At 34.6% G+C, this 19,337-nt stretch overlaps 1 protein-coding gene across 1 annotated transcript; it reads left to right on the top strand.

The window, feature by feature from the left end:
* Positions 1-540: 540 nt before the first annotated feature.
* On the top strand, positions 541-11,921 carry LOC128999138 (LHFPL tetraspan subfamily member 6 protein-like). Its single transcript, XM_054425512.1, has 5 exons — positions 541-643; positions 1,016-1,131; positions 10,051-10,217; positions 11,095-11,193; positions 11,538-11,921. The coding sequence occupies exons 1-5, from the start codon at positions 542-544 to the stop codon at positions 11,654-11,656; spliced, it is 603 nt and encodes a 200-aa protein (XP_054281487.1). The 5' UTR covers position 541; the 3' UTR covers positions 11,657-11,921.
* The last annotated feature ends 7,416 nt before the right edge of the window (positions 11,922-19,337 follow it).

The following is a 19,337-nucleotide window of genomic DNA, read 5'->3' as shown; positions in this document are numbered from 1 at the left end:
AGCTTGATTTCCACCTGAACTTAAAATTTGGGAGACTTGAATTCTAACTAATTTTTAAAAACATATTATGATAACAGGTCAAACCCAAGGGAGTGCTGTCTACGCAATAGATAGTGTTTATGATAATGCAAATAAATATTTTTTGTTCAGTTAGATAGCGTGTCCCAAAAAGCATTGCTCTTTAATCAAACAGCTGTTCATTTATAAAAGTCAAAACTGCATGCTGTAAACAAAAAAGGTAATTAAACAAGGAAGTAATTTTTAGAGTAAGCCAATCAATATGCCGTCATTTTATTTTGAACACGATTAAAAGATATAATTGCTACAAGTTGAAATGTTTAAAGTTCATATGAGCTAATAATACAAAACTAAACGTCTACACCTCTTCGTGGGACTCCCTGAGTTAAAATGATGGGTTGGAAGAAATAGAAAGTGATTCAAATTAAGTAAAACTGTTCCAAACATTTTCTCTTGATTTCGAACAATGTTGGTCTATTTATAGATTTTCTCCAACCTGTAGTGGGTTCCGATCTACTACACCATGTCCACATCTCTCACTGCTGTAGGACTAGCCTGGGCTGCTCTATCCATGGTCGCTGCACTTCTGTGCTGCACAGGCTTCTATTTGCCCTACTGGATACAGGTTTGAGTCATACCCAAGCTTTACTTTGAAAAATTAAGCTACACAAAATTTAGCTTTACTTTACTAAATATAGTTGTGCTTGAGAATTATGATATAATTTTGAGGGAAATCATTTTGGTTTACTGAGGTTGTGGATATAAATTAGGCTGAGACAAACGTTTCGAAATAAGCATAATACATAAAGATGAGTTGAGAATTATATATTTATTAAGACCATAATATATACAGTATAAGGTTAGTGGTGTTCAATAACTTAGTAATACCTGAGTATCTTGTGATAGTTAACGCATAGTTTTAAAATTCAAGATTTAAGGTGTAGGTATACTGGCAAAATTCTATTTTACAGTTATATAACAGCTGTATGTTTGTCAGGGTCGGCTGATGGGTAAGGTGGACGCTTACTTCAGTTCCTTCAGGAGATGCAACTACCCCAGAGTGACACCACAGGGGCTCATAGAGATCGTACAAGAGTGTGGCAGATACTCAAGGTAAACTATTAGATAGGCAAGGCATGTTTGTTTGCCAGGGTCGGCTGATGGGTAAGGTGGACGCTTACTTCAGTTCCTTCAGGAGATGCAACTACCCCAGAGTGACACCACAGGGGCTCATAGAGATCGTGCAAGAGTGTGGCAGATACTCAAGGTAAACTATTAGATAGACAAGGCATGTTTGATTGTCAGGGTCGGCTGATGGGTAAGGTGGACGCTTACTTCAGTTCCTTCAGGAGATGCAACTACCCCAGAGTGACGCCACAGGGGCTCATAGAGATCGTACAAGAGTGTGGCAGATACTCAAGGTAAACTATTAGATAGGCAAGGCATGTTTGTTTGCCAGGGTCGGCTGATGGGTAAGGTGGACGCTTACTTCAGTTCCTTCAGGAGATGCAACTACCCCAGAGTGACACCACAGGGGCTCATAGAGATCGTACAAGAGTGTGGCAGATACTCAAGGTAAACTATTAGATAGACAAGGCATGTTTGATTGTCAGGGTCGGCTGATGGGTAAGGTGGACGCTTACTTCAGTTCCTTCAGGAGATGCAACTACCCCAGAGTGACACCACAGGGGCTCATAGAGATCGTACAAGAGTGTGGCAGATACTCAAGGTAAACTATTAGATAGGCAAGGCATGTTGTTTGTCAGGGACGGCTGATGGGTAAGGTGGACGCCTACTTCAGTTCCTTCAGGAGATGCAACTACCCCAGAGTGACACCACAGGGGCTCATAGAGATCGTGCAAGAGTGTGGCAGATACTCAAGGTAAACTATTAGATAGACAAGGCATGTTTGATTGTCAGGGTCGGCTGATGGGTAAGGTGGACGCTTACTTCAGTTCCTTCAGGAGATGCAACTACCCCAGAGTGACACCACAGGGGCTCATAGAGATCGTACAAGAGTGTGGCAGATACTCAAGGTAAACTATTAGATAGGCAAGGCATGTTTGTTTGTCAGGGTCGGCTGATGGGTAAGGTGGACGCTTACTTCAGTTCCTTCAGGAGATGCAACTACCCCAGAGTGACACCACAGGGGCTCATAGAGATCGTACAAGAGTGTGGCAGATACTCAAGGTAAACTATTAGATAGGCAAGGCATGTTTGATTGTCAGGGACGGCTGATGGGTAAGGTGGACGCTTACTTCAGTTCCTTCAGGAGATGCAACTACCCCAGAGTGACACCACAGGGGCTCATAGAGATCGTACAAGAGTGTGGCAGATACTCAAGGTAAACTATTAGATAGACAAGGCATGTTTGATTGTCAGGGTCGGCTGATGGGTAAGGTGGACGCTTACTTCAGTTCCTTCAGGAGATGCAACTACCCCAGAGTGACACCACAGGGGCTCATAGAGATCGTACAAGAGTGTGGCAGATACTCAAGGTAACTATTAGATAGGCAAGGCATGTTTGTTTGTCAGGGTCGACTGATGGGTAAGGTGGACGCTTACTTCAGTTCCTTCAGGAGATGCAACTACCCCAGAGTGACACCACAGGGGCTCATAGAGATCGTACAAGAGTGTGGCAGATACTCAAGGTAAACTATTAGATAGGCAAGGCATGTTTGTTTGCCAGGGTCGGCTGATGGGTAAGGTGGACGCTTACTTCAGTTCCTTCAGGAGATGCAACTACCCCAGAGTGACACCACAGGGGCTCATAGAGATCGTACAAGAGTGTGGCAGATACTCAAGGTATTAGAGGGGCAACATAAAATATTAATTTTAATTAATTGAATGCCAATCTTCTCACGACATTTAGTATTTTTATCATCCACCAAAACAGAAATGTTTTCATTAATATGTTATGTTTAAAGACTTGATTCATTTTTATCTGTTGAGATTTGACCACGATCACTAAAATATCTCAAACACATTCCTGTTTGCACATTCTCAATACAACACACCAAAGTCATTCTAGTCAAGAGTCGGGAAATCAAATAAACCTCTCAAGGGTCGAACACTCGTGTAAGATGACGTCTGATTTTGTTTGTCGTTTGTGGAGTTTTTGGCAACGTGGAGTCACCGGGGATGTGTAAAGAAACGTGAGAAGACCACAAATGTTATCAATTTATCTGATCATATTCCTACACCTCACTCAGTATGATGCGAAAGAGGTCTACATAAAAAGAAATTAAGTAGATAAACAGTTTTGGAATAGAATTGATGGAATTTTCAAAATATTTTTATGATTTTTTAAGAATATTTACAAGTGTAATTATCAAAGGCAAAACATGAAAATGGTCGTTACCTATGTATATTGTAAGGATTATAACGTAAATAATTTTAAGATGTACGATGTTTTTAATTTAGCAAGAAAAATAACTAGACTTAATTTTATCTGTTATTTACCCTGAGGGTCATCATAATTCTTATGTTACTATAGTACTGTTGGAACTAAGCAGCACGTTGAATCTATAAAACACCTATATTTAAGTTTTTTTTTAAGTATACCTAATAACTGAACTTTCTAATATAAATGTGTTGTTCATATTTGGATCAATTATAAATAACTTCTTGATCAGCATCGTACGTGTTATCAAATGACCTGAAAGTACAAAATACGTCAAATAACACTATTAATTTAATACAGGGTGATTGGTACTCAGAGTGACGAAAGTTTGTTGGTGCAAGTACAAAGTAAATGAAGTGTGATGATGTATATAAGAGGTTCCAAGTCTAAAAATTAGCTTCCCAAAGAATTATTTTTTAAGTTTTTCACAAATAACCATGTTTTTAAACTTTTCTCAATTACATGTAAAAGTATTTGGGTAGATACTGTCTCTTTTTTGTGATCTACATTAAATTTTGAATAAGAATAATAGAACACAATGTAGGATCAATAGTAAAAAGCTCCATTGTAAGATTCAAAGATAGATTTTGTAGGATGTAGATATCAAGGTGTTTGGTAAAAATAAAAATAAAACTTTGGTCTATTGCAGTTTTCTACACTGTCTATTACATAATTTCAAATATAAAGTATATATATTTTTAGTACTACCATAATTTCTTACCGTAACTAGTATTTTAGATGGATCTGGTATTGAGAAAAACCTCGTCATTCAATAGTAAACTGTTTTAAAAAGATGTTGTAAAGCAAATTGTATGTTTGGCTCTAAAACCTTATTTTAAAAATATTGAAAAAAAATGAAACAAAAAACAGTTTAAAAAAATACAAAAGGAGAACAAAGTCCGCTGCTGAGACGTAAGGCCACCACATGTTTATGTGGCTATTGTTTTTCTGGCTATTCTAGTATTATGTTGATATTATGCAACTTATTATGGGGGGAGAGGAATTGAACCTCAATGGACATCTAGCAGCTTCGGTCCTCCCGACAGTGGTACAGAGCGCGCCTGTATATATGCCATGAGTAGTACACATCTTTCGTGCGAGAACTTGTATACTTCTACGCTCTTTAATCAGTAACTATCAACATTCTTAATGCTTTTTACAATAAAAACTGAATCGCGAAAGTAAAATACATCCCACAGAGTAAAAAAAAGATTTTTAAAGTCAATACTTGATATTTGTTACATCTTTTTTACGACTAGGGCTGTTCGAAATTAATTTATTATGATTGACATCAATAGTATATACTGTTCAAAATCTTTAATCGACTAAATCAAAAGTATTTATGGAGTAATAATTAATAATGTAGTTTTTCGCAGAGTTGGAGCGACCTGTGGAGTGCACTTGTAACTAACTGTAGTGGTGTGGTCTGAGACAGAACGTTGTTCGAAATGTTGTCTTATTTACCTAGTTTGAAAACGTGTCATACACGTTATACTATCTTCATTCGTCATAGAATTCCAAGAAATCAGCCTCGTCCATCCCGTAAGGTCACGTCCGCTCCAAATATGAACGGAACAAGTTTCAATTTTGTTTTGTTTTAATTATTTATAAATGTTTCAATAGCAAAGGTTTTATAAATAAAAAAATACATAGAGGTAATACCTGATACTGTACTATGTAGGGCTTATGTATGTTTTATCATTTATAAACAATAAAATTAGAATGCTACATAGAAAAATAAAAAAAAAACTAGCTCTATAACAGGACCCCCTTGAGATTATGTATTTTTATATTTTGTTTAAAATATGTTTCTACTCAGTATTAAATTTTGTATTTTTTTATTTAGAAGATTAATAATCTCTTTCAGATAATCTTTTTATATATTTTTTCGAGCTGTTATATGAAATAAAAAAGGTGATGTTCATAATATAAACAATCGGTTGAAAGTGTTGAAGCTCATCTCGGAGATGACATCTTGCTATAAAACTACCTTCAACTAGACGATTAAACGTAACATCAAACTTATCTCATTAAATTGTTTCACCCAGGTCTTAAGAAAATTCTAACAAAACCTTCACTGAGCTATTTGATGTTTTTAGTGAACAAATTTGCATTGGCGACCTATTCCCTAATTTTTTACATTCCTAGCATCTTGTTATATGTTCTAATAAATTGTTTTCAATGTTTTCATATACAAAGTTAACAATGAAAGATATTTTGACCGTAAATAAACTTGTTGGGGTTATTAAGCAAATAAATACAAAGAGGAATGTGGTAGAGTTCTATAACTACTTATCACTTTACTAGTTGAACTTGTCCAAATCTAACTTTAGAATAAATAAATTTACTTTTTGTAAAACATCACACTGTAACCAAACACAGAGATATTTGTTTAATTGTTTGCTATGAGAACAAATCAACATACTTATGTCCTGTACACATTGTCAGAAGGGGTTAAACTAATAAATAATACAGTAAGATGGGTCTAAAGAATGAATGTTAGGAAACCTCTGAATAAGAATTGTACAATCGCTTCTAATGGGCATTTAATTAAAATCTAGAGACAAAGACAAAAGCGTTATAAGGGGATCCTTTGAAAAATGTGACAGTAAGAAATGGTTTCCCGAAGTTACAACATTAAGCAATAGCACTTGGGTCCATTAGAGACTTGAGTTCCCCCATGATCCTGAAGAATTACCTTTCTCCCTGAAACAAGACACTGACCCATTATCAAATAAATTTAATTAAATATTCTTACACGTTTACTACAAGCATATTAAACTACCCTAAATAAAATAGTCAAACTCCTAAATGTAAATGACAAAAGAATTCAAATAAGTAATAATGTTTAATTAATTTCAAATTTGGAATTAAATATTATAATAGATACATTAATAAATTTATTTTACAACGTAATATGAACATAATATTAACATTATAACATAATATTATATAATAATTATTAATCAACCCTACGATAATAAATCATTTTGATTTAAAAACATTAAAATATCTTCATTGGATTTATAGGCTTTAAACTATGAAACAATTTATGATTCCCCTTTTGGTAGCCAAACGAACGGAAACAGGGTTGGCAATGGCGAGCAGCCAAGATTTAAATGTGTTTCAATTATTATAATGAAGGCGTTGGCAACAGTGGTGGGTTAATGTTACTCTGAGTTAATCTCTGAACCAGAAACCGTAGCAGTAATCAAAGTGATAGAGGGTGGCCACTCTGTTTGGGTATTCTGTGTTGAAATACAACAAAAATATCATAAAATACTAATAAAAAATTATGTAATGAAGATGTATGATTGATTATTTTCATTTCAATTCAAAATTTTGCAACACATTAACATGCCGTTGTGGCTGGTAGTAACCTATTCGCATTACTATGTACACACCCGTTTATCATTACAATCAGCTGTTTTTTTATACTTTTTGAAATTCTGAGTAAGCCCTAATATTTAAAAACTAAATCTTAATATTCCTACTGACTATTCCGTAACTTCATATCTAATTTGACACTCTTCTGCACCAAAAAAATAAATACTTTTTTTGTTTCACAGTTAGAAAATAAACTAACTCACATTACGCTCTCGCAATAAGAGGCTTATGCCATAAGTACTATAAAGTGGAACAATAAATATCAAACCGACTACAAACTACTACTACACGTTTTTGTGACATTCAATATGAATTTAGTCTAAATTCCCTCTTCTCCTGTCCAATATCTGATCACATATTGAATAAAACTGAGAATAAAGGTGCACATATTTTCTAATTTTTTGTTTGCTTTGTTTACAAAAGTGTAGCCTTTAAGCTGCGCGCGCACTACGGCGGCACGGCACGTACGGGCGGGCGGCACGGCAATTTTTAAAAGTTAATAACATTGAATGTAATAAGAGTGCTCGCACTACGGCGGTACGGCCGGCAACGGACGTTCGGCAGCTTCCGCCGTTTGTTAAAAAGTCCGGGAGACAGAACTCTAGGACATTTCCGAGCTGCCGTGACGCCCGTACCGCCCGTACCGACCGGGAGCACTGCACACCGACCGGGCGGGCGGCACGGGACATCCGCCATTCTCAACTGATCTCAGTCAAAGTAGCAGTGTTTTCGTGTGTTGTAAACATAGATGTTAGTAAGTTGATTTTTCTCGTTGAGAAAAACCCCAAACTGTACAACATGCGACATCCGGAATATTTTAATAACGTCCGGCGTGACAATATATGGGCAGAAATATGATCTATTATGAAACAATCAGGTAAGTTTTACACATAATCCTTCTACAAGATCAGGAAACAAGGTGTGGAACTCTCCAAAACTTAGTCTTTTCCTGTTTATGTGGTGTATCTAAAATCTTTGCTTGTACCTTCTTGTCACCTCTTCCTCTGCTGAAATTAAACCTACTATCACCACTTTATCTACATCCATCTTAACTCACAAATTTTAGCTCGCAGACTGTCATCTGTCCTAAATTGCGGATGTGCGGATGTCCCGTCCCGTCCGTCCGTGCCGTGCCGCCGTAGTGCGCGCACCCCCTCTTAAAAATGCCGTCCGTGCCGTACCGCCCGTCCGTGCCGTGCCGCCGTAGTGCGCGCGTAGCTTTAGCCGTACTTCCCAACCGATTTTCATTGTTTCATACCGTTGGGTGGATGAGAATAACTTGTTTTATTTCTAAAGGATTTAGAAATGAACAGATTTAACTCAAATATATCTTTGTAACTAAATTTATTCAATCCCGTCAAAATATGTCATTAAATTATTAACGTTAGTCATGCTTAAACACGATGTTGTTATATTATTATTGGTTATTTCCATTTCCATTCAAAGGGGTGCAAGAAATCAACATGCCGTTGTGGTTGGTTAGTTACCTACTCTAATTACTCACTCAATAGTAAAATATAGTTACTTAGTTCTAAATTATCATTACCATCAACTGTTTGCTGCCTTTGACATTCGAAAAAGTCCTATTATTTTAAAAACTAAAATTGTCTATTGACTTCCGTAACTGCTGATCCAATTTGGCAGTCTTCTGTATATCAACGGCAAAAAATATTAATTTCGTTTGACAGATGGGAAATAAACAAACCGACATCCCAGCTCTCACTACAACATACTATAATCCCATAAGTACCATAAAGGAGAACAATAAACATAAAAAAGACTACAAACTACCACTACACGTATTGTGAAATTCCACATTAATTGCGTCGAAATACGCTATTCCCTCCATTACTTCAAGCTAAAGGATTAGAGCAAAAATATAATAAAACTGAGAGAGGAGGTACATATTTTTGTATTATTCTTTTGTATGATTTTTATAAAAATGTTTGCAACATTATTCAACCGATTTTCATGATTTTGATACTGTTGATTAGACATTTATTTGATTGAAATATAAGTTTTTAAAAGATTATCATTGCAAAAATAACGTTAATTGCCAATAAAACACATTTTTATATTGTGTCATATTATAACCCTATAGCCACATAATTGAAAAATGACATAATCTTATTCATATCTGTTATTAATTATCACATTAAAGTTAATGGCTATATAACAGTACAGTACTGCTTAATTCAACATCGGCATTAGGGGATATTGTTAAACATTACCCATAACGTAAGTAATAGCGTACAATAACGGATTATTAGATTATTAGTTGATATCGAGGCCTTATTACCTGGACTGTGTTATAATTGGCTTTATAGTTTATTTACGATAGTATACTCATTGTTATATAACAAAGTGTTACAGACAAAACACCAGTCCAGTTGATTTCAAAAACACAACACATCAAAGACGCTATGTTATTAAAAAAAACCTTTACTTAAAAATATATTCGTGATGTTGTAGGTTCATGGACATTCCCAGTGGCAGGTGGCATGTCAGCACAATGCTGATAGCAGCAGCTAGTGTGCTGAGTCTGCTGATAGCAGTCACTACACTAGCGGCGTGCTACATAACCTACACAACACTAACTGTAGTGACATGTGCAATGTTGTTGTAGGTTCATGGACATTCTTAGGGGCTGGTGGCAAGTCAGCACTGTGCTGATAGCAGCAGTTATCATGTTGAGTCTGCTGATAGCAGTCACTACTCCAGCAGCGTGCTACATAACCTACACAACACTAACTGTAGTGACATGTGCAATGTTGTTGTAGGTTCGTGGACGTTCCCAGTGGCTTTTGGTAAGTCAGCACTGTGCTGATAGCAGCAGCTAGTGTGCTGAGTCTGCTGATAGCAGTCACTACACTAGCAGTGTGCTGCATCACCTACTCAACACACACTGTAGTGACATGTACAATGTTGTTGTAGGTTCATGGACATTCCCAGTGGCTGGTGGCAGGTCAGCACTGTGCTGATAGCAGCAGCTAGTTTGCTGAGTCTGCTGATAGGAGTCACTACACTAGCAGTGTGCTGCATCACCTACTCAACACACACTGTAGTGACATGTACAATGTTGTTGTAGGTTCATGGACATTCCCAGTAGCTGGTGGCAAGTCAGCACAATGCTGATAGCAGCAGCTAGTTTGCTGAGTCTGCTGATAGCAGTCACTACACTAGCAGCATGCTGCATCACCTACACAACACAAACTGTAGTGACATGTACAATGTTGTTGTAGGTTCATGGACATTCCCAGTGGCTGGTGGCAAGTCAGCACAGTGCTGATAGCAGCAGCTAGTGTGCTGAGTCTGCTGATAGCAGTCACTACACTAGCAGCGTGTTGCATAACCTACGTAGTTCATGCTGGGACAGCGAGGGTAGCTGGCTGCATACAGCTTATTGCAGGTTCTTTATTAGCTTTTGACTCATCAGCTAATTTTTCTATATTATTGTCACCTAGTATTCACTAGTATTCAGGGTAGTATATATCGATGTATTCAGGTAGCAATAATATTATTTATATTATAATATATTTACACTTACCAGCAGTGATGCATGTGAAAAATTACTTTTTTAACTAATAAGAAAATGTCTAAAATGGGAGAAAGGGTTGCCCTGACCGACGGGACAATACTCATTTACTTAAAATAATATAAATGTGTAAATAGAATGTAGCTACATGCGTTGATAGATTTAAACTCTATTTTCTATAAGGTTTAACCACTCGCATATGTGTAGGCCTACAATCATTTTGTAGTTTTGGTTGATAGAATTATACCTTTATCGGTACCCCAAAAAAATGGTTGTAGTAAGGAACAATATTTAAGGTAACTGCAACATTGTTTTTATATATAGTTAAAACGATAACATAAAATAAATGTGGTTTGTAAGTATATAGTATGTGAACTGCTCTATTCCAGTCTGAGTAAGGTAGATACGGTTGGAGTGGTTTGGTTTGGTTTTAAGTGTAATTACGTTTACCGATACTTTAAAAGCTTCGCAATTTGGTTTTAAAATTACCGGTTCTAATCACCTGGCTTAAATTTCCCTAGAAATTTTGTCTTGGATTTGAAATTTAATGTATAATAATTTATCTGACTACTCTTTCACTAGGAATTAGTGCCATTCTAAAAATTAAATGTCTACTTTCTACCAGAATATAACCTTTGGTAAAGACAATTTTAATGCAAAATACTAAGTGTTTGAAAATGAAAGACATACTTTAACGAAGAAATGGCACTATGACAGATCTTACGATGAAATCAATTGTCACTTTTTTCAGCTCTGTTGGTCTGTGGAGGAGGAGTTGCGTACCCTGCAGGATGGGACAACAGGGAAGTTAGGGACTGTTGTGGACCTTTGTCTGGAAAATACAGGATAGGTAAGATGAGAAAACAGATGACAAGGGAGGGAGGGTGTACAGGAGGTAAAAGAAATTCGCTTAGGTCTAAACACAAGATCGTAAACTAAACTAAATATTTATACCCTAGCCTAATAGATAACAAATATTGATAACCAGTGTCTACCACCAATGTTTCATTAGTGTCGTACACCCAGTAAAAGCAGTGTCTATACCTAGGTATATTTATCCTTGTACACCCAGTATAACCAGTGTCTATCCCCAGGTTCCTGTCAGTTGTCCTGGAGTGTCTACCTCATGTCTGCTGCTGTAGTTCTTCTCTGCTTTATCCTTGTACACCCAGTATAACCAGTGTCTATCCCCAGGTTCCTGTCAGTTGTCCTGGAGTGTCTACCTCATGTCTGCCGCTGTAGTTCTTCTCTTCCTCTGCTGCGTCCTCAGCTTCTGGTCCTCCAGAGTCACTCCTGGATGTCTCCGGGTCTGAGTTTACAGCACGGGCATGTTGGATCCTGACTGACGACCCAACACGTCCGTGCTTTTTGGAAAACCATACACATTTGTGTAGCTAGATTATATATTATGTTCGTACAATCCTATTTTATTTAACTTGAGATGTGGCAAACTTTTTCCGAAACTTTAGTGCTTTCTTCCCTTATACATACATAGTCTATGGAGAAAGTATTGTTTTCGTAAAGATTTTCGAGTCCAATTTTGACCAAACTTCGTATTTGGAGCTAATCTATGGTATCCCCGATAGTTTTTTTTTTTAATTTGGTTTATGGTAATTGGTAAGTTATTGCATTTTTTTATTTCATCTATAAAATATATAGTTTCTCCCCCCGCTTACTATAGACAGGGTTTTTTGAAGAGTTACTGGGAGAAAGGAACGTTTATTGTATTTGGATATGGTGCCCTCTTGTAGATAACCATCTATGACCTTTGTGGCCTCTACACCCCCCCCCCTCCCTCTCTATTAATAAAAGAACAAAACCTACTCGTATTTTATCTCAGTCCACTAATATATATATCTTTTATTTATCAGTAATTTGTATAAAAAATAAATTTCTAGGAACAACTGGCTATTATAGGAGCAGAGATGCCCTCATACGTATACAGTAATAAACGTAAATATAAAATGGCAAACCTACAATAACATTTTATGACACCAAGATCTTTTAAATCGGTTCACAATTGGGGCTACAAACAGCACAGACCTAAGAACTAAGCCCCTAAGAACATTTGCGCGTGCCAGACGGGCAGAGCACAGCCCTAAGCATGAGAAAACAGGTTATAATTTAAAAAAATATTTTGTTGTAATACAACGTTTTGTATATTTAACTATATAATTTATCTTTTACCTCAGCAAATTGAAGCAATTTATTGTAAATCCCGATATGACAAATATTAAGACATTATCAGATGAAAAGGTCTTTCTTTAACAAATCTTAAATCATAAACATAATAATATAAACATATAATTTAAAACATACGAAATAAAATTTGGATACTTAAATAAAATGACCTATGTTTTATATGAATTTTATGGCGGAACAAAAATTGAACTAATTTTATACAATTAAAAATCTTAGACAAACCTAAAAGTGTTTGATGGAACCATTTTTATTTTGATATTATTCAGCTGAAATAAAAGGATTCAAAATTGCTAAAATAAATATAAAGAATTTACAAAATAAGATTCGATTGCAATTTAAATTTATATGAATATGTTAAGCTATTAGTTATATTTTTACTTAGTAATAATTAACCAAAATGCCTCAACAGTTACTTTTTACGATGTTTTGCATGTTTTCGGCTATCAGTAGTAAAAAAATTAAAAAAATAAATATCATGTTGAGGGTAATGAAATTGTTCGGAATTTAATGCCGAATCCGAATACAACATTCTTTTTGCTAACAAAAAAAAACAATAAACGAGCAAATGAGATAATCCCGACATGATGTCACCTTAACCCTGCCCCCAAGCAGGGTTAAGTTGAAGACCAAAACCATTGTTATTTACGCTCGAGATTATCCAGTTTGCGCTAGACTATGACTCGTGAACCCGACATTTGGCCCGGGGTTTTCTCTAATTGAACCCGTGAAGCCGACTTTTTGCGCTCGGGTTTATCCCTGTCATAATTGGGTGAAGTTTATCTGTCTGCGCTCGAGCGCGGGTAACCTCGTACTCGTGAAGCCGATTTCCAAGCCGCGGCGCAAAAAACTGGCTATAACTGGATTTTGCGCTCGAACTAAGGATAACCCGTGACTCGTGAACCGCCTCTAAGTCTACATTACCGAATTCTAAGGAATTGCTTTAATACATTATAACTGTACCAAAAATATTAGGCTGGAAGATTACACTTTCGACCGCACGTGGGTGTAACCACTGAGACAGCTTTGCTTAAACTGCTGACGGACGACAGCGATTTTCGCCACGGAATTCATATAGGCATAGTGTAAAACATTCTTTACATTACGTTTTCTCTTACACATAAACATTACTTTAACTGCAACCTTGCAAAGAACCATATTTAATATATTAATGTAAGTAATTCTAAAACTGCTCGTTTACATTCCCAACCATCAATTAGTTAATAGAAACAACTAAACTAACTAACCACTAATTAACTAACGTAACTAATTAATGTTGATTATGTGTTTCCAATATACATGGTGTTCATGGTTGTGGGGTTTTAAATATTTCCATACGGATATGAAACAAATCAAACATTTCATATTGGTTTTCTTGCATTTGGTAATTCAGACGGTTTGCATTCATTAAAACAGCTGAGTTCATTGTTTTGTTGGTAATCTTATTATTTTATATAGGTAATTTCAAGCTTTCACCATAAACTATGTTTTATAATCAAAATAAATCTAAGTGCTTTATATTGTAAATTGACCTACTCAGTGATTTTAGTACAGCAAACACTTGAAATATAATAAAACCCCAGCTCATGAAAATAGCAAATTGGTTACTGGATCGGTTATTAATCCAAGTAGGCTAGGTAGACCAACAGTCTCCAACCAAACAGTTGAAAACATATTATTATTTTGTATTAAAAGTCCTGAAAAATCCCTCCTCCGTCGTTATCTTGAATTTAAAATCCCATTAATATACTCTACACATTTTTACGTAGGAGTCTTATTGTCTATGTTATCGTCTTGTTAATATAATAACCTAACATCCTTCCCGAGCGGACAACAATATTTGGAACACAAAGCTTGTAAGGGCCATAAAATAGCAGCATTTCTCTATACTGATCAGTGTCATATTTAACCTGTGTAGATTCTAAGACGCTTAATACTTCTTAATGTGTCAAATATAAGATGTACAGTATTATATGGTGCTAATGTTGAAAAAGTGTTATGCAGTTAGAAATGGTAAATTTCATGTGATACTTAGATGTTATTGTTGTAAATATGGGTATTAAATATACTGTAATGTCTAAGAAGTTATTTGTATAAAATATTTAAAAAGTAGAGATATTAAATAAGAGTAGGCCTACCATTTGGTTTTTTTGTGTACTTTGAGGTATACATTGAAAGTTTTGAATTTATTTAATTACCTTTTAGAACAACTATTACATTGTTGTTTTTAGTAAGTCTTAGGTATGTGTAGGAATACGCCTGAAGTAAATGTAGGTGTGAAAATTACTAATTACTTTAGTAATGGTAAAATTATTTTAATAATGGTATGAAAATGTGCAGAAATAATGAGTACAATGAAATCAAATTGTTGACCACGTAAAGTAATATAAAATTGTAATGATAAATCGACCATTTTTGAAGTACCTTTGAATTAAGTTATCAATATTGTTTATAAACATGTAAATATATATGTTTTACAATGTAGACTTTCATTGATGTCCACCATAGTTTCAGAGTTATAATTATAAAGTTTATCATTCAAGTCATAACTTAGGGGATGGTGAAATATATCCATGAGGAGAACTGTCATAATATGATGGATGGAACGTTTAAAAAACATGTCCCAGTCGATGTATTGTTAAACTTACCGATTTTACATCAAATATTTGTGTTTTACGTATGTATTTTTAACCTATAAATATTTGGTACAAATACGTTATAGCTATATCAACATTACTTAATCTAGCAAAAAAGAGTAATTTTATAATATTGATAGGCATCATGCTAATTAAAGTCATGTTGAATTAATTCTTAAATATTCTATATAGCTTAGTACCTTAATGTTGCAGGAATTCGATTGAATCCTTTACCACTACATTTACTAAAACATTCAACAAAAATGTAAGCTATTGAAAGTAAGGCATAATTAGGAGCACTGTAGCCTCTAAATATCTTAGTACTGTATTTACCAATATAGTAAATATTCATGTGTATCTGATAATTTATCAATATAGCAGACTTTCCTAAAACCCCTTTAAGTCATTTAAATACTCATCATCATTATGGATCTTAAGATGGGTTTAATCTACGGTGTCCAATTCTATCTTTGATCAAGAAAAATGAAAACGGCCGACCTATCCATCTATATTATTTCAAATACACATTATAAATCAAATATACACACTGAGTATTCGATAGTGTAAATAAATAAAAACCTCTCGAATTGTTTTGCCTGAAACGCTTTTATTTTTCTACATGAATGAACTTGTAGATGTTTGAATTAAAATATACTTCTATTTTCATCAAGGATGGCTTCTTGATCGAATGAATCAATTAATTAAGGTTTAAACTACCTTTTGGCTGTTAAAACGATTTTTAAATTAATTTGACTATATGTTACATATTTAAGTCCCTTATAGGCTATCTGATCTCATTAAGTTTGTTTTAATTTTATTAGGATTGAACCCGACAACTTTAAGGAAAGAGGCTTTATAGACCGCATGCTCCAGAGTTGGATAATCTGTGTAGTCAAATGTAATCTTTGGGAACGTCGCAAGTTCAACCTCAGACCTACCTTGTTGGTAACTGTTTAATCCAATACAACTGACAGTAAAGCTCTTACTGAGGTTTAGCTGAACTGCTCAGCCCGACTGTAAAGGGTGACTTTGATACGAACGAATAAGTGGATTCATCAGGACACCGTAATACGATTAACAAAACTGTTGAATACAGCTACTTGTGACGTTATTTCGTATTATTTTCTCTACCGAATTATATTATTGAATAGTTTTATGAGAGGAATATATTCTGTTTGATTATAAATATGTTTGAATGAATTTTAATAATATGTCAATTACTTAATTCTGTAAATGCGTCAGTTCAGCTAAAATTTAAAATATATACAACAAAACAAATGTAAAGTTACATAAGCATAAAGCCTAAAGTAATAAAAAGTTAGATTTTTGCTATACTTAAAAAATGTATCACCTTATTGTTCACAGTAAATCTAAATATTACCAAGATACTCATGTAGCAAATAAATCAGAGTCTTAATCCTATGTTTTTTTGTAAAACAAAGTTGAATGAAAACCAACCTCAGAATAATATTTGAAAGTTCGCTGCAAATATGTATATTTTAAGTACTGAATTAATTTTATACCTGGGATGGTATTTGAGATAGACTTGCTAATGGGAAAGACCTCTACAATTTAGTAACATTTTTGCATCATGCAAACAATATATTGTGTTATTTTTGTTTGAACTTGTTTTTTTTAAGATACGCAAAACAATAAACGAAACAAATAAAACAAGTTAAAAAAACTAGGAAAGTTATGTTTATTAACATATGAAACTTATAAAGCTGTGCCAAAATTGTATTTCAAAATAAAATCTTACACGGAAAATATATTACATTTACTTTTAATCTAGAAATATATTATATGATTAAGATTAAGAGTTACTTAGAAAATACGATGTTTGAAAGGATTTTTTGGAAAAAGTTTGTGTAGTTGGTTTATTCACATTTTTATGATAGTAAAATGTACAAAAGGAGAACAAATTCCGCTGCTGAGATGTAGGGCCACCACATGTTAATGTGGATACTGTGTCATTTTTCAGTAATCTAATATTATGTTGTAATTATGCAACTTATTATGGGGGGAGAGGAATTGAACCTCAATGGACATCTAGCAGCTTCGGTCCTCCCGTCAGTGGTACAGAGCGCGTCCGTATATATGCCATGAGTAGTACACATCTTTCCTGCGAGAACTTCTACATTCTAAGTTCATTTCTACAATAACTATTAACATTTTTATTACTTTATATGATTAAAAATAAACAATTACAATTGAATACGTCCTACTGAACAAAGAACAGATTTTTAATGTCAATTAAATTTTTATTTCACCCTATTTTAACACTTGAGACTTAAGAAAATAGACTCATTGTGACCGTCATCAATAGTATATACTGTAAAACATCTGCATGTAATATAATCAAAAGTATTTATGGAGTAATAATTAATTATGCATGTTTTGCAGAACTAGCGCAACCTGTTGAGAGCTCTAGGAACTATCTCGAGAGCTGTGTACATGCATGATGTTATGAATGGTGTGAGTCATTGTTAACAATGAATGGGTTACGCTATGTTTGTAAAGTGAACGTATTTTTAGGATACGGCGCCGAGTACGTAGACAATCATTCCGAGAAATTCATCTCACTTATCTAGCAATGTCACGTCCGCTTGAATACTGTAGCATGTTATACTTGCGCAGTTCACTTACAAAATCGTCACTTGGTTTTGCTTATTTGTCTCGCATTCTAAGTTTAGCCGATAAAAAAAAAGACTAAATTAATTTATTTAATAACCCTACCACAGCAAACGTACAGACTAAGCGAATTTCCACTTTTATGATTGGGTTTTTAATAAAATATTTCTTAAAAAATATGTCAGATTGTTTTCCCATCTATCTATATATTAATAGGCAAGCATGTTTCTTTAAAACCTTTTTTCTCAGCTCGTGTGCATCGTAGGGAAAATCTACGCATACCGTTAGAAAGCTATTTTCCTGTAGGTGTGCAGAATCCCTTTATAAATTAAAATAGGCTCAAAGATAAGCACAAAAAATGAGTTTAAAAATTTGAAAAAATTAACATGGATCATATGGGTTGCCATGCTGGTGACGAAATAACAACGAAATATAAACAGAAAATCAAAACAAATGGAAGAAACTCCAATCACATGTTTTATTTACAGTGTGGGGTGAAAATAGAGAAATCTGTACATTACATATTTTTGGTCGAGTTTCGACCACTGGACGACCTCTAGTTTAAATAAAACGAGACTAACAAGCAACTAGATTCGCTGCTACTACGTAAAACCTTTCGGTAAAATGTTAATAGTATAGTGTGAAATAAATACATTTTTTAAATTTGATCAAAATATCTCCATAAGCAAGCTAACAACAAATGTTTTCTCCAGAACGTTTTATCCATCAGAATAACGTGGTAAGTTTAAATGTTAGATTAAAAAAAAAACTCTTTAGCTTTTAATCCTACAAAACGCGTCAGCATACAAAATTATTTGTTTTATAAGCCCTACATGATGGTTTTAATGACAATTGTGCATTAAAAAACAAACAATTTTTGAAAGATTTGGAACTCCCATAACACCCTGTTTACATTACCTGATCTTGTTGGTTTGTTGAACTCATTCAAGTGTATCTAGCCCTACATGTTTATGCCAAACTTCATCAAAATCGGACCAAAATTACTTGAATTATTGTGTTCACTGACACACATAATGAAGAAATATACATCAATTATCATTTTAAAGTGTGGTGAATTTAACCTCTGGGGACATCAAAATGAAAAAGTAAATCGTATCCGGTTGTAGGTCTTACCGTGCCACCTAGGCACCTACGATAATAGCTTCTTCCCTATAGGGAAATTAGCTAAAACACTCTTTCTTTACTTACCTTACTTCGAATCGAGTTTGTTTCTACATAAGGACTCCTAGGTGTTAATGCCACACTGCATTAACTTTTCTTACAAGAATAACTTATTATATTTTTCTAAAAACAATTCCTATTCCAATTTTAATAATTAATGATATAAAATAGTTTAAACGCTTGGAGAGTGGTGAGATACTGAAGAAATAAAAGAGACTTTCTACGAAGAATGAAAACTGGTAGGAAATGAGCAAAACAAGAGGTTCCGGGAAATAATCACACTTACTTGACATCTTTGCCTTTGCTGAGCAGCTTTATGTCAAATAATGAAGAAAATTACTTTCAA

Source organism: Macrosteles quadrilineatus, unplaced genomic scaffold (assembly GCF_028750875.1).
Source record: "Macrosteles quadrilineatus isolate MER2022 unplaced genomic scaffold, UCM_ALF_1.0 Scaffold_7__1_contigs__length_78375512, whole genome shotgun sequence".
Lineage (NCBI taxonomy): Eukaryota > Metazoa > Arthropoda > Insecta > Hemiptera > Cicadellidae > Macrosteles > Macrosteles quadrilineatus.
Note: the sequence above shows the minus strand (reverse complement) of the source record. Positions and strands in the feature narration are given on the sequence as shown.